Here is a 23,493-nt window from a genome sequence, read left to right as displayed (position 1 = left end):
GAGACGAATAGTTCCTTTGCGATTGCCTAAAATGATGGATAAGGTAACTTATACCGTTTATCACACCCTACTTATACCGTTTGGGTCATTCGAAAAACTGGGTTAGGATGCAGCTAGAGATATGACCTTTTGATATGTTGTGTATTTTGACGAGCTGAATCCAATGGTGCAATAAAAACCAAAGGGAATAACTCGTCTTACTCCCTTATTCACTGGAGGCACAGAAATATGAAGCCTCATTATTCTGTAACAAAATTGATGTTGGTACCAGCGGAGTAAGATGATCGAGCCTTAAGCTTTCGTTATAATTACGATGATAAATGTTCAGTTTTCTCAAATTTGAGCTGCCCGTAAATGCTTACTGTCTTACCACAAAAAAAAACTTTTGACAGGGTTTAACTTTAAGCGCGGGTTCTCTTTAATCTAGTTTTATCGTATTTCCCATAGACAACTATTAAAATGACAAATCGCTGGTTTAAAGTTAGACTATGTGGTCGCGCCAATATAAAATATATTCTCGATATAAAAGTGGACTGTATTTAGATCAACGTGGTGTTAGCAAAGAGGGGAAAGACGGGAACACACGGCACATACCTCGTCGAAGGGAGTAGCGTCCAGAACACACGCCGCGCCACGCGGTCAGGGTCCTCCAGCTCGCGGCGGGCAAGAACGGGTCCAGTCCAACACTCCACACAAACACACACGCGGCGGTGAGCGCGACCAAGGGCCGGGGCACGGGATACCCCGGTGGTGTTACAAAAGCACAATGCCTGATGATCTAGAGAGCCTCGTGGAAGCTCTCCGGCGGTGAGTCCCGATCCTCGCGAAAGATCGGAGAGAACTACTGGCTGTCGTTCGTGACATAGGTAGGTCACGTGACGAGCGCTAAATAGCGCGCGATGATTGGTTGTGCTCGTATGTAGGGAAGGATGAAGGAATACACCACAAATAATAAACATTTAATTTCTACATTTACTATTTTAATTATATTGGCGTTACCATATCCACCCGCCCTAAATGGGTCACCATTTAAAACCAATCATAAGATACAGCGAAAAACTATGACTCTAGGATCGCATAATGCGCGCGGGTTAATAAAGTCCTAAAAGCCACGGCGGTAATATAAGTAACAAATTCTATGGCTCCAGGAGCGCATAATGCGAGCGGGATAATAAAAAATCCTAAAAGTCACGGCGGAAAATATAACTAACAAATTCTATGACTCTAGGATCGCGTAATGCGAGCGGGGTATAAAAAATTCCTAAAGTCACGGCGGTATTTATAACTAAGAAATTATATCGAAAGCGGTGCAAAACTTAAAATTAAACTTAACTAACTGCGGTAATATATTAATGCGATATAACTATTGTCTTGGAAGCGGACATAAGCGAACGACCGGGCGAAGGTAAGTTCCCTTGGCGGTTCTAACTGTACAAACGCGCGCGATGTCGTCCTTTGAAGGATGTACTTTCTCTACGACGGCTAAAGGCCAGGTTAGGGGCGGTGCATTATCATTTATCACAACCACGACCGTTCCAGGAGTAATAGGTGTGGAAGGCGTATTCCATTTCTGCCTAACCTGCAAACCGTGTAAGTATTCCATTCTCCAACGTTTCCAAAACGACTGAACTAACTTGTCCAGTAGCGAATGCCTATCAAGCAAACTGACGTGATCAGATTTGACTTGCGGCGCGGGTAATGATAATAAGAGCGCGGTAATTAAAATAACACGAAACAAATTCGTTATAATATTATACATATATTTAATATGATAATAATCAATGATCATGATAATTATGTGATCATTGTGCGGTAATATCGCTGGATGCTTATGTGCATATTCCAGGGCGGTATCGCTTAGACGTCCAATGAGGATAAGTCTGTTGCGAGTAAAAGGCTTCAAGTGGTTGAAGGCCTGCGAATAAAATTTATAATAGAGTATATTAGAATACTCCTCTGCGAAATATTTATTTTGCAGGGCGGGAATAATTTTATTTACAGCGAAATTAGGTTCCTCTACGGTCATCATAACACCGCGGCGGGATAATAATATAAGGAACCTATAAATATAAAATACACGACGCGACGAGACGCGAAGGGCGGTATCGTATAAAGCGCAATGCTTTATAGGCGGGCACACAGTGTGTGTTAATAATTTTCGTTCGGGAATGTCTGCAATAGACTCACCATCGAGACTCCTAAGAGGCCATTCAGATGGGTCCGAACGAGCCCACTGGGGTCCATGGAACCACAGAGGGTGCGAGACGAGATTTTGTGGCATAATGCCACGCGAAAGAACGTCAGCGGGATTTTCAATACCAGAAATATGGTAGAAATTATCTGATGGGATGTTATACACGACTGTGGGAGCAACGAAGCCCATCATGTCCCACAGACGGGCGGCAATTGACAAGATGGAGCGCTTAGTGCACATCACATCGGCGGGTGCGGTAATTTTAAAATAAAAACAATCAACAACAGAAGACCAATGCAGACCAAGTAATTTATGTTGCACGGTCTTATCAAACTCCACCGCGGAGGGTAAAAGTTTGTGCGAAGCGGGAAGATTATCTAACACATTTTTACTATTACTATTCCATTTAACTAGATCCCACTGAGCTCCCTTAAACAAATCGATGAGCTGCTGCGACGCGGAAACTGCTTCACATTCCGTGGGAATAGAGAAGGCGATATCATCCATATACAACGAGGAAGACGCAATGCTACTCGCGAGCGGATATTTCGCGCCGTCATCTTCTACGAGCTGTCTTACCGTGCGCAGTGCATGATAAGGACTAGACTTGATGCCGAAGCAAACTCGATTAAATTGATAAAGAAGCAGCTGATCCTGCGGGCTGAAACGATATAAAAAACATTGAAAACGACGATCAAACTCACGCACGAAAATCTGCAGAAATTGTTGGCGGCAATCGGCGGTCATGGCAATCGCGTGGAGACGAAAACCTAAAATAATTGTAAACAAATTGCCTTGTAAATTCGGCCCAACATGCAGAAGGTCATTCAATGAACGCTGGCTTCCAGAAGTTGGCATGCTAGCATCTAAAACCATGCGCAGCTTAGTCGACGATTTATCCTCGCGCAGAACAGCGTGATGCGGTATAATATAAATAGGTGTAGGGTCACGCGGATCATACGGAGGCGCGGGTGAAATATAATTCTTCGTTAGATAATCTTTTATGACGTCATCATATGCCAACCTTAATTTAGGTGAAGCCTGTAGCTTTCTTTCGAGGCACATGAAACGTTTGCGGGCAATATTAAATGAGTCACCGAGAGTGTAGAAATCATCCTTAAATGGAAGCGAAACAATATATCTGCCACTCACGGGGTCGCGGGTTGTAGTTGATTTATAATATTCTTCACATTCAACATCATCGGGATGTTGAACGGGCGGTGCGGTAGGAAGCTCCTCGAGCTCCCAGAAACGCCTGACTAATGAGTCAATAGCGGCGGTCTCTTGAACGTGACAACACGTCAAGGGCGGTTTATGTATGTTAGGTATGGTGGGTACTGAACCCATTATTACATAGCCTAACACCGTGCGCAATGCAGCGGGCGCCGACGAGTCACGAGCTGCATGAACTACGTCGGGGAGAAGCAGATGAGGGAACAGAGAAGCACCGATTAATAAATCGATTTTATTTGGCGTACCAAAACTCTCATCTGCGAGCGGTAAATGCGAAATATGCGATAAGACAGAAGTGTCTATAACAGCGGTAGGTAATAAATCCGTAACATGATCAACAACTAGCGGTGAAATATTAAAAGATATGTTGTTGTCAAGACGCGAATAAAATTTTATATTTACGGAATTACTATTTATAATTTTTTCTGAACCACCGAACCCCTTAATAATAGTACGTTCGGTTTTCTGCGGTTTAATACCTAAGCGTTCACAACATTCATTCGTAATGAAGTGACTTTGCGAAGCGGAATCTAAAAGCGCGCGAATAATAAGCCGTTCACCTTTACAATTATAAGCTACGACTTCAGCGGTTGATAATAAAATAGTACATTACTTTATTCGCGGGCGCGTTGCATTGAAATGCGTTATCAGTATCAGCTGTATAGCTAGCGGTACATAGCGCAATATCAGAGCGGCACTCGCCCGACGGTGCGGGCGGTGTCGGCGAAGGCAACGGCGGGGAGCTGCGCGGCGGGGGGTGAGACGCAGGCGCGGGTATGGAAGATTCGCGTTTCAAATGTAACATTGTATGATGTTTTAATTTACAAACGCGACAATTAGAATAAGATGAGCAACTAGAAACTCGATGTTTTATACTGAGACAATTTATACACGCGTTTCTATCCTTTACGTATTTCAAACGTTCCTGCGGACTCATTTTATGAAAACTCGAACATTTATATAAATGTTGATGCGTAATATTTTTACAAAGACAACTATAAGCGGAATCAGCTGTTGTTACGTAAGACTGATACGTCTTAGGCGGTGCGGAAGAAGTATTATTTGAACTGCGGTTATAATTATTCTTTCGAGGCGGTTTATTTATTCCCGAATTTGTGGAAGGATGAATGCGTTCTAATACCTTCGCACGAGTTTGAATAAATTGAACTAAGTTATCAAAAGTAGGCATTTCACTACCAAACTCAGTCTCGAAAGCGCGAACAGTGTCTGAGTCTAACTTCTTCAACGCGATATGAATAATCATTAAATCTGTAATATTATCTAACTTTATATTTTGTAAGGCGCGCACTGCGCTAATAAAGTTATCAGTAAATAAATCAAAGTTTGTTGCGGACGCACAATGCAAAGGTTTAAAATCAAACATTTGATTTAAATACGCGGAAACTAACATACGTTTATCATCATATTTATCTTTTAAAGTTTGTAAAATTAAATTATAATTTTCAGCGGAGGGGGTTATACCAGCTATAACAGTTGTGGCCTTCCCCGTTAATTTACCTAGTAAATAATATAAACGCTCGGCATCTGTAAGGCCAGGATTGTTATGAACAATTGATTCAAAATTCGAAAGAAACAGCGGAAATGAGCGAATATCACCCGAAAATGGTACTAATTCGATAGGCGGTAATTTAGGCCTATTTTTATGCAAATTATTAATATCTCCGTGTGACGGACTTGGTTGCGAATATTGAGATTTAATTCTTATAACTCTGCTATATAAAGACTCGAATGCAACGAGACTTTTATAATCAGGTTTCGCGGTAGGTGTTAACGATAATAAGCGAGTATTGTATTCGTCTAAACATTTTTCAAATCTTTCACGTAGTGATTCTATCTGCGCGCACTCGTCAAGGAAACTTTCCATAAGCGAGGCGTTGTTATGAACGTTTAAAGACAAATCATACATTTGTTGCACCATTTCGAATATAACTTCGCGTTTAGCTAATAACATGGATAACTGCGAATCATTTATATCTTCCGAATCATTAACATCCGAAGCGTCACTATCAGGTAACTTAGTCATTTTCTTAGGCGGCATTTTTAATAACAAAAGTATATATTCAAACTGAGAATGTTACAGTAAAAGTTACAATAACAAGTAATACGACCAAATAAAGTAGGTCAATGACGCAAGCGTAATAAGAACCGAGTATGCACTATGCAATTACAATATGGTCGGATTATAACAGCGGATCGCGGAATGTAGGTACTCGATAAATTTCGAGTGCGGGTAGACCGTAGATAAATATGATGAAATATGTTCGATTTATAATGATTTTAGCGTTATAACTGCGGATAAACAATATGAATATAGCTTTAATTAACTATTTTAATAATAATATACGCGTAACTTATTGTCACGGGCGGAATAAAATATATTTTAAGCGGAAAATAATAGATGACGCAATGTCGATCTATGCGGTAATAATTATAGTTATTTCACAATGAATGTACTATTAAATCACTTATTAGGGCATACGATGAGTATCCTAATAAGGGCGGGTTTAAAATATATTTTATATAAATAATAGTAGAAGACGCACTGTCGTTCTACGCGGTATTTTAAATAGTATTTCGCATTGAAGATACTACTAATACGCTTATTAGGGCCTACACAATGAGTATCCTAACAAGGGCGGTGGAATCATCAGGTAATGTACGATTCGTAAGGACTAACAATGGTTACTATCCGGATCGAAGGTACCAATCAATGATTCTTATCCGGATCGAAGGTACCAATCAATGGTCGCGCCAATATAAAATATATTCTCGATATAAAAGTGGACTGTATTTAGATCAACGTGGTGTTAGCAAAGAGGGGAAAGACGGGAACACACGGCACATACCTCGTCGAAGGGAGTAGCGTCCAGAACACACGCCGCGCCACGCGGTCAGGGTCCTCCAGCTCGCGGCGGGCAAGAACGGGTCCAGTCCAACACTCCACACAAACACACACGCGGCGGTGAGCGCGACCAAGGGCCGGGGCACGGGATACCCCGGTGGTGTTACAAAAGCACAATGCCTGATGATCTAGAGAGCCTCGTGGAAGCTCTCCGGCGGTGAGTCCCGATCCTCGCGAAAGATCGGAGAGAACTACTGGCTGTCGTTCGTGACATAGGTAGGTCACGTGACGAGCGCTAAATAGCGCGCGATGATTGGTTGTGCTCGTATGTAGGGAAGGATGAAGGAATACACCACAAATAATAAACATTTAATTTCTACATTTACTATTTTAATTATATTGGCGTTACCACTATGTTTAAATTGTTTTGTGGTAAGGCCATTATTGTTTTATTGAGTGTGGATTAAGAGTTTTTACATACATTAATATATGTTCAAATCGCTTTCATGAGACAAAAGTGGCGTTTTTATTACGATAATAAATGATCAAAGTTTTTACTTGAAGTTTAGGTGCGCGCTCTCAAAGTTTTTGTTGTAAAATGTGCACAAATTTTTCAAAGAAAAAATTTTCACCTTTTTTCTTGCTTCAGCATAATCTAGATAAAAACTTCGTGAGTTAATCTAGATTATAAACTTCTACATATTTGTATTCTACCGACTTACCAGGATATTTTTATATACAAAATTCAGACTCTTAGCTCGTGTAGCTTTTTCAAGAACGTCAGAGTATAAAATATAAATGTTTCTCTATCGTTGGAAAACGTGTAGTGTATGTATATAACAGTAATTAACAACGAATAAATATAATAAAAGTGTGAACGTCATGGTACAAAGGTCAAAGAGATCGTAATTAAACGCATGAATAGGTACTGACAAAAATATAATCACGTGGTTCATATCTACGTCATAATTTTTGTACACGTCATACAACCTTTGTTTTTCGCTCTCTAAAAGGAATAAACTTCACAAATTTTTACGACCCTAACTTAAAAAGTCCATAAAAGTGTACGACATCGTTATGCAAATAAACTGAAAGTTCGCATAATAAAATTATAATGTGAATATGGGGATTATGCTAACGATAGGGGCTAACTATAATGCAGACATAAGTTTTAAGCATATAATGAAATGTGAAGTACATTTTAGAGCACCTCAATGGGTATGTGCGGATAGAAACGAGTCAGCATAGCGTAGGGCTGCCAAAAATAAGTTTTATTGAACAACTGGCGGCGTGTTGTATTGTGTTACGTGAAACATCTGTGATTGACAAGCGCAAATAGAATTGAAATAAAGAAATGAATAGTGCGGAGGAAATCGGAATTCTGAATGGAGAAATATTGTTGAACGAGAAAATTGTATGGTTGCGACAAATGGAAATATTTAAATGTATACAAACATAAATTTAAAATATTCAGAAAGTTACTGCTATAAATATTATAAATGTTGAATATAACATTGATATAATTATTTTCATTTTATATTTATGATCAAAAGATGCTAATACTAAGAATAGTTTTAAAAATGCTCAATTGTATTATACTCGTCATAAAGATAATTCAGTTTTATAAACTTATAAATGAACTCCCATCGAACAAAACGAAGATAATTCTTAAACTATAAATATTGTTATTTTCATCATAAGCAGCCCTAGCTAGTCTTCAAGGGGTGTCTCGTTAGTTCTTCCACGAATGTCGTTTCTATTGATAATGCTCTGAAATCTAAAGAATATATTCCAGAACCTTCTGTCTCGATAGCAAATAATATATATATTCTATTATTGCTTGCAATGCCTTGAGGGTTCCAACTTCCATTGACTTTGAATTTAAATCCAATTTGCTTACTTTAGTAAAATGGTTTCGTGCATGACAAGTTAATTTATTTTGTCGATCGTTAATTTGTCATTTTGAAAGTCTTTGAGCAGAATTAGTTTCAATGTGCGTTGGGCCTGGGTTTATTTTTCATTTAATTCGAGGAATATATTGATATCTAATAGATAGATTCAAATTAGACTTATAAAAATAAACTAGATACTTAATGAATGGTTTGAGGTCAACGATTAACCCACATCTACTATTTATGAATTAGCAAATTACAAAGAGTAACATTACAAACGAACCCATAAATTATCTGCCATAATCCAAACCTTAGTTTCTAATACAATTAATTCAGTGCTCGGTTTTGTATACAAAATTCATCAAAGAAACATTATACCTACCGAAGATAAATGTGTATTTTGAGTCGTCCAATGAGCTCTCAGATATTTTACACTCGAGATGGCCGTCGTTTCCCTGCTTGACAAGCAATCCATCTAGTGATAAGATCTTTTGGGACCTCTTAGTGATATTGTACTTGTTTTTACCTGCGATGTCGGCTGTATTTATTCTGAATTGTACTACAATAGTTTTATAGCAATTTGATAGTAGGAGACGCTCAGATCTAAAGATTTTTTTTGCTATATTAATGAGTTTAAAAGATATGCGAGTAATAGAATAATAAATAAATAAGATTCAAGAAGAAAGACGAATTGGGGTATTTCTACCTATTTACATACTTGTAAAACTAGAATTATACCAGCAAACTGACAATCTTCATTCTTTTCAATCAATTTGGTAGTGAGATAGTTGGTGCTGCAGAACATAATAAAATGCTTTTTAAAATTAAACTTGAATATGTAATTTTGGTATAGAATGAGTGCTGAAGATCTTCGCATAGCAACAAGCAATCGAAGCAAAACCGCGAGCGCAAAGCTAATTTTATGTTTTCAGTTTACGATACCCAAAGTTTATTCTATGTGCTACATCAATTGTATTCAACATGAATACCATCCGAGCTTAATTCAGAGTATAAGGACGGTCTCGGGACGGGCATGATGAATGGCATTGATTGGTGAAATACATTTAGATACGTCCGAAATGCTACCACGTTTCCTGTACGATGTATCACTCGTATTATGTGCTGGGATTTTCTCGTCAATCTTGCCTCAGTGAGACGCTGTGTTGGCAAATTGAATGGAATAAGTTTTGTGAAAGGAGCGCATAATTATTTTAGGTATTTTCGTCTTGAAAAGGGAATAAATGTTTGTAACATTCAAAGCGTTGCGCTTGGGAAAGGGTTACAAATCTTCTAGATATCAGACATTTTGATTTTGATGTCAATATCAGATGGTATGGTTTTAATAATAGATCGGAAAAACCTCTGTCTTATTTAAATTCAATCGAAAATAGAAAACAATTTAATAATATCCTTTGATATGGCAGTAACCAGAAAAAGTCTAAGCTAGAATGTAATGATATTTCTTAAGTTTTATGTAAGGATTTGCGTATTTTCTTTATACTAATAATATTCACAATCCTAAAGTTTACATGGATACGAATATAATATGTAACATGTATATTATTATTCACAAAAAAACTACTAATAGGGACCTTTATGCGAGCTTCGAAAGTCGACATCGTTAAATATTAAATATACCTATGAAAAAAAGGTTATATACTAACCTTTCAGTGATGGGCAAGGGTCTACAATCTACATGCTTAGCTCACCATAACTAAAAATGAGGGATTCGAGCTTCTTAATATTTTTCCTATTTAAATTGATTGTCTACGACGCACTTTATTATATTTATTCAGCGGATTAGGTATCCATAAATCCATCATAACATTTTAGTTTTTCACGCATTCTCGTGTGTGAAACTAGTCGGTTTTTTTTTCATATTACATACATATTACATACCAAATTGCCCTAAGATAACACATACGGGATGACATTTTATATCTTTCATTAGATTTGAAAATTTCCTATCTACAGTATTAAAAATATACTTTCTCTTCGGGTATCAGAATTCCATCCCGTGTAAGCATAGAGGAACCACGCGACGCGCGAAACACACGTTTAAACGATACGAAATGTACAGGTATATCTGCGTTTTGCTTTGATTCCGTTTACCGAAAGCAAACTAATATTTCATAACAAATCCACTAGCAGCCGATGGCAAAATGTAAACGTTCTAAAACTATACAAATTAAACAACGCGCCCCGTAACGCACGTTTCCCGAATTCCATTTACTAACGATGTTTCCGCGGCTATTTGCACGCAGTGTCAACAATTAACAAACGAGTCCGCGGGCTAGGGTTGTCACTCGCCAGAAATTATTAAAAAATAACTGTAAACAACAAATAAATTGCTGGGAACAGTCATAAGGCTATTCTGACTAGCAAATTAATAATAAAACTCCAAGTCAATTAAACTATTTTAGTTTGAGATTAAGTTACATTTTGGTGATACCTAATTAACTAAAGCTAAATTAAGATAGTTTCTCCCCTATCGTAATATTAAAATAGTACTGATCCATTTATAGTTAAGTTATGTTAAGAAGTGAAGATCACGTCTTTTTAATGTCAAAGGGACTTCAAAAGCCCTAGAATGTCAAAGGGATTCCCATGCAAATTTTCACGTTCCTAAACTAGAGAAGTGTGCATTTACTCCTTATGATAGTTGAATGAAATGCATACCATTTCTTCGATCTCAAAGGTTCATTCAGGCTTTGTAGGTGACATCTTACTAGCTATAATATTGCCTTCCATTCATCATAACACTGGTATCTATAGGTACCCACTAAATAGAGTAGGTCAGCAAACTAAAATAATCCCTGAGGATTCAAAACTTAATTTATATTAAAGCTATTCCCCGAGCTAAGAGAAGTTTCAGCATAGTTTTGTTAGGTAACTTGTATTTCAAGTTGGCTGCTTGAAATTTAGAAACAATATAATGTTGTAATTATAAAATACGCTTAATATTTCTCTGAAAAGTGAAAGTGTTTGGCGATTTTTGTAGCGTAAAAATAGCTACAAAAATATCTAAATAGCTTTTTTATTCGCTTAAAATTGCAATCCTTGACCCGTCTCCACCACTGCCAACCCTGCAGTGTTTTGTTTAAAAGCACGGCATCCAGCCGCTGCAGCGCTGACAGCGTACCTACGTACAACCAACGGCCACGTTGACACGTGTCGCTTACAGCGCTCACGTGCTTTGAAAGTACACTAGGGAGTTTCTCGGCTATTTCTGTATTGCTCTTTTCCGATGTCGCGTGTTTTTCCTGGATAGTTTTTTTAGTTTTCATTATATTAAAGGTGAAGTACTCGTGTTTAAGATTTATATGGTGTATGATGTAGGATAAATATACGTATTAGAAATCAGAGATGTATCTATGCTCGCATTTAAGTTTGATTTCCACATTGAAGTTTCGTACTCCCAATAGGTTTATGACACTTTCGAAATGTTTACTTTTTATTTAATAGCTTTATAAATATTCTGAAAATAAATAATATAACGAAACAATGTATGTACATTGTACATGTTTATGCATGGTTGGATTTATTTATTTTTTATTATTATTTATTTTAAATTAGTTATTTTAGATTCAATAGATTTTGTCTGTAAGTCTTTAATTTAAGTATACGTAGACCAATCAAATTTAAATCGTTGACCAGCATAAAATCATATCCATTTTAATCCTAAATATTGTAGGTCTAGAATATTATATATTATGTGTATATATATATATACATATACTTCAGCTCTGAAACATGAATGATAGAATATCACGGTAGCTACAGCACTCAGATTGACATTTCACATGCAAATACCCTAACTGCTTTCAATAGATTGGAGTCTCTAGGCTATTGATTTTATCCTCCAGGGGTTAGTTTAGTATTAACGCCATGCAAAAGGTGAAGGCTCCTTGCTAGTCTTTTGTTTTGGCTTTGCTTGTGAAAATGAAGTGACTTTTTTAATCTGTATGCCAGATGTTGGACATTCATACTTGGTTTACAAGATTCATATTCATTCAGACATTCCGGAAAATTAACGTCGAAATAATTTAACTTAATTTGCTCACATACTAGCTTTTTATAGGATCTTAATTATTCAATCAAAGCAACTTAAAAATATAAGGGTTTGATCATGCAATGAAAAGAAATGCCTTGTTTGTACTTAACATTAATAAATAACTACATATTCCATGCAGTAAACCAAACAATACATAAAACTAGCACACTTTATATACACGCAATCAGTGCTATTTATACAAAACCACATTTGTTATTGTTTCATTAGTGCCTCGGCAAGTCAAATATAAACTGTAGGTACTAGAATGTGACGTGGTTACAAGCTGAGATCGTCAAAGCTTTTGGGAGCGGTTAACTTTGAAACTATTATCAAATTCGAAGCGTAGTGCTCTCAGCGGTTGACTATTTGCTTGTTGAACAGTTGCCCACTGGTCCAAAGGAATGGACGCATTTGCGGTTTATTGTATTGAATATGGGAATGGAACCAGAATAATATTTTAACCTTTGATAACGACTATTAGAATGGTACCAGAACAATAATAATTGGATATGATAAGGTTTGGAGAACAATATGAGATTACATACTTAATCGTAGATACTTTAATCTCCAATATTTATAGCGAGATTTAAATTGTAGAGCGTCTAACAAGCGATATTTCCAAACAAATAACGGTATAAAATTTATCAATAGGGCTGCCATTTAACTTCTCTTTTTCTTTTTAACATAAGAACGATGACAATCGATATATTATACCATTTTTATTCAGAAACTTAAAAACTGTCATCTCTTTCAGGTGATAACAGCCAGCCGTTGCCTGGTCCTCTGTGCGGACACACGGGGCGAGATGGAGGCGTGGTCGAACGCGCTGCGGGGTGCGCTGCACAGCGGCTCCAATGTTGCTGATCTCGTCGCCAGCCTGTCCACTGGGGACCACCACTGGTAATGTTGTTCTTCGTGAATTGACGTAGTTATTGTTATTGTGTATAAGTTATAAGAAAACCTATTGTATGTACATGTAAAGCTATCGATTTAATTTTAGGTAGGTATTTTAGGTTAAGGTGGTTTATACCTTGAGGCATTAAAGCAAGAAAAAAAGAAGATAGAAAATATATTTGTACCGTATCAAGCATTAATTATTAATTCATTTTTGAAACAGAATTAACGAAATTAAACCTAATTGTATCACGTCATAACACGTGCAAAAAGACAAACAGTTTTAATAGTTTCTCCGTCATATTATATGGTTTAAATCCACTTTTGACGTCTACTGTCTGTATTACATTAACAAATTTTATATATCAACCAGGTACACAGCAACACACGCGCGTCCCACCTTCTGCAATGTCTGCCGCGAATCGCTCGGCGCGCTCGGCACTGCGCACGCGCTCGCCTGTGAGCTGTGCAAGTTCAAAGCGCACAAGCGATGCGCGGCGCGTGCTCCCCCTTCGTGCAAGTGGAGCACGCTCGCTTCGCTCGGCCCGCACGTCGTGGAAGACACTGAGGGGGTGTGTAGTATGACTTAATATATAGTTAGTGCTATAGAACAGTGCTGTGCAAGGACAAAACGCACAAGTGGTGCGCGGCGCGTGCTCTCCCTTCGTGCAAGTGGAACACGCTCGCCTTGCTCGGCCCGCACGTCGTGGAAGACATTGAGGGGATGCGTAGTATAACTCAATGTATAGTTAATGGTTTATGACTCGCGCTGTGCAAGCGCACAAGCCTGCGCCTCCTGTCATGCAACTGCAAGTAACAGTTTGACGTTGGCTCGAAGGACCAAAGAAGGAAGGAAGGATTAATAGTAATCATTCTTTGGCAGATTAGAGTACAGACGACATGATAGCTTTGATGTAATCAATATTATGCTCTGTTTACATGACAACGTTAAACATACAAGTAACATTAGAAAATTTTTGGAATAGAAAAAATCGAAATCGCATCTTTTTGTCATGCCGGGACAACGCCTCCGTGGTCGAACTTTTTCTATACTTTAAAAAAGAATCTAATTTATAAAGCTTTTCAATGCTATAAAACTTAATATTTAATACAACGATTAACAATAACAAAATTAGCTTCATCTGTTATCAAGAATCGAAAATATCTTTCACAGTGATCGATTTTTATATAGTCACTCATGTCATCAGTGTATATCATAAATAATATAATCCAAATCGGCAGCCAAGTACTAATCAATTACACTGAAGCGTCCTGAGGGCTATAAAATGAAATCGTAGCAAATTTATTGCCTCATAAAACCGCCGCCGTCGATACACAGCGGCCTTCTATTAGCAGCTGATATATGTCAATATTGCTCCTATTTGTGTTGGACGATTGAACGAACGAATGATTACTATTATGACTATAAACATATAAACAAATCGTAGTCATTAATCATCGAGTTTTAGTCGTATGTTTTATATACAAGGGAATCATTTTTTTCTAGAGAGGGATTCGAATCCGCGTCTTTTGCTTTAGACGCATTAGATTATCTACTAGTCTACTATTGAATCCTTCAAAGAAACCGAATTTTAATTATGACTTAATCGCTGGATAATGCGGTGTTACATTACAACTCCATTCAAAAGAAATATACTCATTTGTTTTATCTAATTCCTGTGTAACATGACGATCAAAAGCTCTCAAATGAAGTTGGATAAAATCATATTTTATTATTTTATGATAGGTTAAACGAATAATTCCATTGCAGAACATCATAATGCCGCATCAGTGGCTCGAAGGCAACCTGCCGGTGGCGGCCAAGTGTGATGTTTGCGACAAGACCTGCGGCTCCGTACTCAGGTACTCTATATGACTTTTCTTTTGAAAGAATGTTCTAAAACATTCTAGAACTTAACATTCTTTCGCCCATTATAACGGGTACCTACTTTAAAATATTTACGTAGGATTTGTGTAGAACTTATGTACTAAGTAAATAGACCCTATAGGTAATTCTAAGATTAAAATCCCGAAAGTTTTTATATGAACTGAACAAATATTTGTTTCACGAAAAATTACCCAAACTTAGTTGAAGTAGGTAGCCTGAAAGAATCAGGATGAAGATATAAATAAATCTGATTTAGCGAATAGAAAATCAATATAATATGCTTTAGGTATATAGCAATTTCCGATCTCATAGAGATGGATCACTCCAATGAGAGTGTTCTACTAAACAAATCTATATTATATCTTTCCTATATACAGCTGTTACAAAATTGTAACCACATAAAATAAGATTACTATCAAAGTTCAAGCATACGAACGAGAAGCGTAAATTTCGAATAGAAATAGTAGGTACGTAACTACACCAAATAACTTCGGCTTCACCGAAAACATTTAGCGGAGCGATCCAATAGCCTCTAGAGTCAAGTCCTATAGTCGAATACGTGAGCGTCGGCACGTGGCCCCTAACTTTGTCAATATGTTCGTCTTATTTATTCGAATGTACACGTGCCTCCAAGTTTCAGGTACCGGCAGCAGGCGATAGGGGCAATGGACAATGTAATGAAACTAGTTTAAAGATAATATGTTGATCGAGTGGCTCTTCGAAGTTGGTTATTAAGCTTATACGTTTCGAGATTATTTCGTTGCCAATAAGTTCTTCTGTAATCTCACTATCGAGTGGTAGGAATTGTATGATGTAATCTATTTTTTCTAGAGTATGTAGCTATATATTTTCTATGACCTGATGTTTTTCATAACTACGCTCTGGATAACAATGCAAGATTAAAATGCGTGGTAGTGGCGGAATATTTATTTTATGTGAATATTTATTATGCTGCTTTATGTCATACTTGAGAGTTCTTTCATCAGCATCGTTATTCTCAGCTAGTTGTTCCAACGGAGTCGAAGCTAGATTTAAGCCGCGGCTTCACGTGCGACCGATATCTTGATAAAAATTGGTAGCCAATATGTTTTCGGGCTTCTTACCAGCATGCTTGTCCCTAATGATTTTAAGATATATAATAATAAGAGCAATAAATAAATACCTTGACATCCATAATTTTTAATTTATAACTGTTGTATAAAGAATTTTTAACCATTGAGATAATAATACAACGTATGGAGGAGACACCACGAACAAAATCTGTGCGCCATTTCTTTGCTCTAACTAAGTTTTAAAAATTATTATCTAGTTAGGTACTTACCGATGAAAGTTATTCCTTTGCACTTTACCGCATTATTTGTATTATTTGTGCAATATCGTAACACACACGAAGGCATATTTGATGCGTTTCACTATAAAACAAATAAAAAATGAGCGTGCAGTTACGCCATATGGCGTATGTTGAGCGGAACATAAGTGATGTAGGCGGTGTCATCTCCATATGTATATCTCAATGTTTTTAACCCGTTCTATAATGATATATCTTATTTTCCTAATAATAAGCCATAAAATAAATAAATAGTTTAGTCCTAGCAAAGCTTCTTAAACTGTATGTTATATATATTTTGAACAAATGTTAAATCCAGTCTGGATTTACCTGAAACCTGAAATAGCTCTCACATTTTAAGTAAAATTAAAATGAAGCAGAATGTCTATTTTAGGAACACTACGTTTACGGTTCACTCGATTTTGTAAAGGGTTTTTTTTTCTAACAGAAAATAAAATAGTAGTTACTTTTTTGAAGTTAAACCCGTGGGTGGTCTTAATGGGAATAGCTAGGAAAATTGGAACTATAACGTGGTAACGTTTTTTATGGTTATTTGCCTACTTAGCTGCTAAAATGGTGAGCGTTATAGAGTAAGAGGTAGACCTATGCCTGGTCGAAATTAATTTAAAATCATATTTCCTGGTTCTTTTCTTAGGTTCAGAAGTTTAATGTAAATGTGGGCACGATTGGTGATATGAATACAACTTGCTTCACCTATAACTACTGACTTTTAAATCAGTGAAACAAATGTTAACTTTGTCAACCACATACGGGGAAAGGGGAAAGCCTACACTTTTCATACGATGTTCATTTAGAAAGACATCTAAATCTTTATAACAGCCACAATAACAATATCAGAACTGACGGTTAAATTTAAGAAACAAAGGCTAAATTGTCACAATAATATACAGAAACTAGTGCAAATGATAAAGATGGTAATATACTAGCTGTCTCGTTGAACGCGGTATTGCGTTCAAAGATTCAGAAGTTCTCTGCTGAATTTCAAATAGAATGGGGCACATATGAAACAGGTATAAGTGTCGTACTGTCACGTTGTATATTGCCTTAAATATTTTAAATTGGAAATGAAATTTTTACCTGACGGTGATGTACAGAAACCGGTTACCTTTTGTATTTAAATAAACGTAAAACGTGAATAAAAGTAGACATAGTGCATCAAGGAAGTTTATTATATTTTAAAAGCCAGCTCTAAAATTAAATTCCATTATAAGGCTATCATAATACTAAGATTAAATTTTAATAAAATGATGAAAAAATTATGTTGAGTAATAATTATAAGAAAGTGCAAAGGTTTAATTTAATGAGAGAAGGTAGATTATATAATTACATGAAATGGGACAGGTCAGTCGGTACAAAACTTTACTCGCTATTAAATTTTAGACACTTCTGGCTACACAATATAAATAATATTTCATTTAAAATATCTCACAAGTTACAGGTAATTCCTTTACGAACCTGCTAAACCAAACAAGCGTTCTTAGTCCTAAATAAAATTTATAAACTGTTTTAACTAAATGATATCCTCGTTAGAGTAATTCCTTAAAATATCTCGCCAAGACCTATTTTGAAAAGAAATAATTGTAATGGCTCACAGAAGTTTTAAATTAGGTCAAACATTTTATCTTAGTACCAACATTACCGCTTAATGACTTAAGTTTAAAAGTAGATGTGGAAAATAAATTGAGTTATTCTTACTAGAAATAAAATAAGAAATGAGCTTCGTTTTTTTCTTTCTATATTTTACTAGTTGAAACATGCTGACTTTGCTGCTGCATTGATTCTCAAAGTAATTTTTTTTTTTAACGACCGATTCGAAATCGTCACTACCTACATAGTATAAAACAAAGTCGCTTTCTCTGTCCCTATGTCCCTTTGTATGCCTAAAAGTTAAATCTTTAAAACTATGCAACGGATTTAGATGCGGTTTTTTTTAAATAGATAGAGTGATTCAAGAGGAAGGTTTTAGTAAATAATTTATTAGGTTTTGAACAAAGCGGGCGAGGCCGCGGGCGGTAAGCTAGTTAGGGATAAGCTAAACTTTCATTCGAGGATGCTCTAATTCTCTTTAAAGAGATTTATCTTGATAGACATACTTTCCAATATGTATCCTGTTTAATCAAAGCTCTCAATGCATCAGTCCGCAGTCGGAACAAATTAAAGTTAAACGCATCCATTACGAATGTGGGCCAGCTGAGGTGCGACGTTCTAAACGTTATGCAAATGATTGTGCAAATGTAACACGTGCCGAAGTTCGCAGTGTCGCTTGTCTATGGCCACAGATAATATAATTCTTTACTATAGTCTGTGGCAAATATATTCGTTTACGTTCTGGCGGGAAATGGAACGGATGCCTCTGTTCGAATGCATTTTAAACGGGGAAAGCGCAATTTTATTTGCCTTGGCACGTTGCAAGTTTATTTCTTGGGTTTTAGGTTGAATAAAAAATACTTTCTTTAGAAGGAATGGTAGAGTTTGAGCATATTTATTGCATATACATTAAGTGTGGGTATTTTTCATGAGAGATTTGTTAGGTACTTCGTTCACGTATTCTACTTCTTAGTTAAAATTATGAAAATTTCTTTAATTTCTCTGATATAACTTCTTTGTATAGGTCCATTTATCACATAAGATTTAAACATGAATACACATTTCAATATTTAGTAGACAAACATCGTAGTTATAGGTATATAAGATACCTATAGGTGCCTATAATAATTAATTTAGGATCCCAACTACCCTATTGTGCCCATTGGATTAAATTTCATATCAGCACACCACAATGAAGGAAGGGGTCCTTACAGATGGAAATCTGATATTTGATGACTCTATTTGACGTTTAATTGAATTTCATGTATACCACTTACGGAATAATAATTACTTTCCCTTAATCGAAATGATCTGTACATAATGAATTTGCCCTGAATCTACTTCTACATATCTGTTTTAGTGTTCCCTCCATTATTCCGTATATTAGGTACATACATACGCATACCTATGATACCTATCTGTTTTAGTGTTCCCTCCATTATTCCTTATATTATGACTTATGTACATATATACGTGCTTTGCATTTGTGTGAGTGTAAATGGATAGTGTGGATGAGATTTCGGCTTGGAGCGAGAAGCATCTTTGAATGGTTTATACAGTTTCAGCGGTACTTTTGGCGGTCACTCTTACATATGCAAAGCTCAGCATACAACTTGCGGACAGTCTTAACATTCCAAATATAACAAACAAATCAGTGTAAAGGTAGTTCGCAGACATTGGATGATTTACTACCATAGCACCTATTACTTTAGGTCAATAAAATTCTTATCAGAAGAGACTTCCTTATCCCAGGAGATTCTCAATGAATAGCGTATTTTTATTGATTTTATTCATATATTTTTCAGACTACAAGATCTCCGCTGCATATGGTGCCGCAAGTGCGTGCACGCGAACTGCCGGCCGTGCTGGCGCGCTGCCTGCTCGCTGGGTCCGGCGCGCGCGTCCGTCGTGCCGCCCACACGCCTGCACTCGGTCGGACCGGACGATGGCTGGCTGCCGGACCGGCCGGCGAACGCGTCGCCGCTCATTGTGTTCGTTAACTCGAGATCGGGTCAGTGTTGTGTGAAGAATAGAAGTTAGATAGTTTAGTGGGTTCGAAAGTTATGAGTGAGATACTGCACAAGCTTCAACGTATGGTTAAAATATGAACTTTTAAAGGCTAAGAGTATACTCACTCTTTAATAAGGGTAAAATATTATTGTACCTCAGTGTTCAAAAACAAATTGTAACAAATCTATCTGCTCGGATCAATCTCAAAATATAACAATGAATATTATTACAATAGGGCAAGATATTGCTATTTTTATTTCCTTTTATGGAAATTTATTTGTACGTATACCAATTTAAGTAGGTAAAAAATGAAAACTCCACTTAAACTAAGCGTGGCTGCTTTATTGTCACATTCCATTTTTCTATCAAGTTTATCTATCTTAGTTTGTTCATCATTTTATTTTACTGTTTTTCAATCACATTTACAATGAAGCTCCTATGTCTTCCAGGCGACAACCAAGGCATCAAGTTCCTGCGCCGCTTCAGGCAACTGCTCAATCCAGCGCAAGTCTTCGAGCTGAGCGGTGCGGGACCCCGCCTGGGGCTCCGGCTGTTCCGGCACTTCGCCCCGCTCCGGGTGCTCGTGTGCAGCGGGGATGGTTCCGTCGGATGGGTGCTGCAGGAGATCGACAAGCTGGACATGCATGTATGTGAATGATGTGTATATTGTTCTAGCTGTAAGGGATGATTTGTCGTAAGTTTTAAACTTGTCATGAACATTTTAAAGTATTTAGATTGTGGGGTGATCACTTTCACGAAAATTTCTCATTTATAAAGCAATGTTATAAAACTAAAGATTTAATTCACTTTCAGAAATTTATAATTAAGTCATCGGATATAAAAATAATTTTCTAATGTAATATGGTTAGGTAGGTATATCAATTTTTAATTGTTGAACCAACGGTCCGGTAAGATCATCTAACTAGATGATATTATAATCGCTCTACCTCCTCTCGATTACAACGCATCGAAATTACAATAAGAAATATTTTCTTTCCGAAATTATATTTATTTGCCATAATCTCGTTATATTTTCAATCATTTACGTTGTCCTTACAGCGGCAAGTACAAACGGCCGTACTACCGCTGGGCACGGGCAACGATCTAGCCCGCGTGCTCGGATGGGGCGCGTCGTGCGATGACGCAGCGAACCTGCAGATGCTGCTCGAGCGGTACGAGCGTGCTTCTACTAAGATGCTGGACAGGTTCGTTGGTTACAGTCATTAAAATTGACATGCAATTTGCTGAAATTGCACCTTCTGCTAATTGCACTACGAATTCATTGTTAAAAAATACCTGGCATATAAAAAAATTTAAGATTTTTTTAGGAATTGAACATTGTATACCTAAATTTTCATTTCATAAGACTAGTCGACTGTAAAAGGAAAGTTAAAAAGTTATAAGCCGGCAGAATATTATGTAAGGTACGATTTTTTTTATTTATTTATGCAGATGGTCGATAATGTCGTTCGAGCGCGCAGTGACGGCTCCGCCACCGCCGCCCGTACCGCCCGACCTGCTCGACGACACGCCGCTGCTGCACAACCTGCAGGAGATCGTGCAGGTAAAGTAATAATTATATTATCTGTGGTACTGACCAGTTTTTTATATGGGTTATGCTAAGCATTGACTTCACTTGATTGTTAACCGACTTCAAAAAAAAGGAGGAGGTTATCAATTCGGCCGGTATATTTTTTTTTTTTTTTTTTTATGTATGTACACCGATTACTCCGAGGTTTCTGAACCGATTTACGTGATTCTTTTTTTGTTCGATGCGGGATGGTGTCGAATTGGTCCCATAAAAATTTTATTCGGATAGGCCCAGTAGTTTTTATTTTATGAGCATTTTTGTCTGTAGGTATTTGTAAATTTTGCAAGTGCAAGTTTGAAGTCGGTTGTTTTTAACGCAGTTATCACTTGTTTAACTATACAATTTTCCCGTTCCTGATGGTAGAATTAAATGTAGAGGCAAATGAGAAAATAGCACGAGAATGGACGTAGGAATACCTTCACTATTTAAATAAAAATAATCTAATTTTTATTTTTGAAAACACCCCGAATCCAAATCCTGAAAAAAATTTGTATGAAAATTATGAATGCAGTTTTTCTTTTCACTGCATACTATACCTATAATACCATAATACCATATTATATCCCAAGAACTGATAATGTATTCTTACGTATGTCCTTTTATACTTACTAACTAATAAATGTTACAGTTACACCCTGTTTAATCATATAAAATGTAATAACTCCAGGCGAGCGAGTCGGGTGAGACGTGTCGCGTGGCTCGCGCGTCGCTCCGCGCGGGTTGCGCGCGACTAGCTACAGCGGGGGAGCGCGCGGGGGGCGGGGCAGCGCGCGCCGCGCACCGCCTGCGCCGCGCGCTGTCGCTGCTGCTGCACGCGCGCGCTCACATCGCTCATGATCACGCGCAGTGCGAGTGAGTTGTTGTTGTTATGTTGTAGTGGGATTGTTGTAAGAGCCGTGTAAGTAATAGTGTAATTAATAGCTCAGTCGTGAACGGGATGCCTTGATGTAATCAGTCAGGTGATGTTTTTTTTTTGTCGATTATATGTGTTGTGCATTATAGCCGTCAAATAAATGTTTATACTGTTTGACTCTCTTTTTTATATAAACTAAAAATGTTGGCATTTAATTTCAAATGAATAACAAGTATTATTTAGGTACCACAATATTATAGCAAATGAATAAATTGGAACGTATTTTATTAAGGTCATGGGAAGCTTTAGACACAACGAGCGAGAGCGAACCAGAGGCTCCACCCGCTGCTGAAAAGGGCAGCATTGAAAAGACTGAAAAGGTGATTAATTTTGATTGCGTATTTTTGTGTAAATATGATTACATTATTATAAATATGAGATGCGTAAAACTATGCTTATTAGTAACTCTAACCAAAAAAAAATTTTTCATAATAATTTAAAATCTAGATTTTTTAAATATTAGCATTTAATCGTTTCATTGTATATAGTACATATTATAAACTTGTATAATATACATTATAGATATTTCGTTTACTCAGTTTATTGTATAATAATAATACCATTACTATGTCCACGACCGAAACTATAATATTTCTTACATATAATAACTATACTTACATATTGTACATTACTCATTAATCTACATGCAATGATCAACTCGTCAGTAACACAAAGCTGTGCTAACATATCATGTCCCGGTGTGTATCAACCAGGAGCAGTTGAACTGGGCGGCGCGCGGGTGTGCGCTCGCGGGCCGCGCGGACAGCGTGCGGCGCGCGCTACGCTCGCTCGTGCGGACGCTTGCGATGCTTTATCCGCAGGTGGGTATTTGGAAGAGATTTTATGAAGACGTAGAGTATGAACAATGGTGTGGGTAGAATGAAATAACGTAGACGTAGACGGACACGGTGGAGACGTATGTAAGAGCAATGATAGACACAGTGGTATATTTAACAGCAGGCTAAGTAGGCAGAATTTTTTTATATTTTGATTTAAAACGTGCATTAACTGCAAGTCTTTCTTATT

General features: G+C 37.1%; 1 protein-coding gene across 1 annotated transcript in view; it reads left to right on the top strand.

The window, feature by feature from the left end:
- LOC123704473 (diacylglycerol kinase eta) overlaps positions 1-23,493 on the top strand; it is a 141,033-nt gene that overhangs the window by 108,811 nt on the left and 8,729 nt on the right. Inside the window, exons 4-13 of the mRNA XM_045652871.1 lie at positions 12,991-13,136; positions 13,504-13,702; positions 14,902-14,993; positions 19,759-19,964; positions 20,413-20,609; positions 21,023-21,168; positions 21,416-21,527; positions 22,231-22,406; positions 22,700-22,787; positions 23,181-23,288. Of these exons, the coding sequence (XP_045508827.1) occupies positions 12,991-13,136; positions 13,504-13,702; positions 14,902-14,993; positions 19,759-19,964; positions 20,413-20,609; positions 21,023-21,168; positions 21,416-21,527; positions 22,231-22,406; positions 22,700-22,787; positions 23,181-23,288 (1,470 nt within the window). The remainder of the gene's footprint in view (positions 1-12,990; positions 13,137-13,503; positions 13,703-14,901; positions 14,994-19,758; positions 19,965-20,412; positions 20,610-21,022; positions 21,169-21,415; positions 21,528-22,230; positions 22,407-22,699; positions 22,788-23,180; positions 23,289-23,493) is intronic.

Source organism: Colias croceus, chromosome 2, assembly GCF_905220415.1.
Source record: "Colias croceus chromosome 2, ilColCroc2.1".
NCBI classification, from domain to species: Eukaryota; Metazoa; Arthropoda; class Insecta; order Lepidoptera; family Pieridae; genus Colias; species Colias croceus.
The sequence above is the reverse complement of the archived record's forward strand: the minus strand, read 5'-3'. Positions and strand labels throughout refer to the sequence as shown.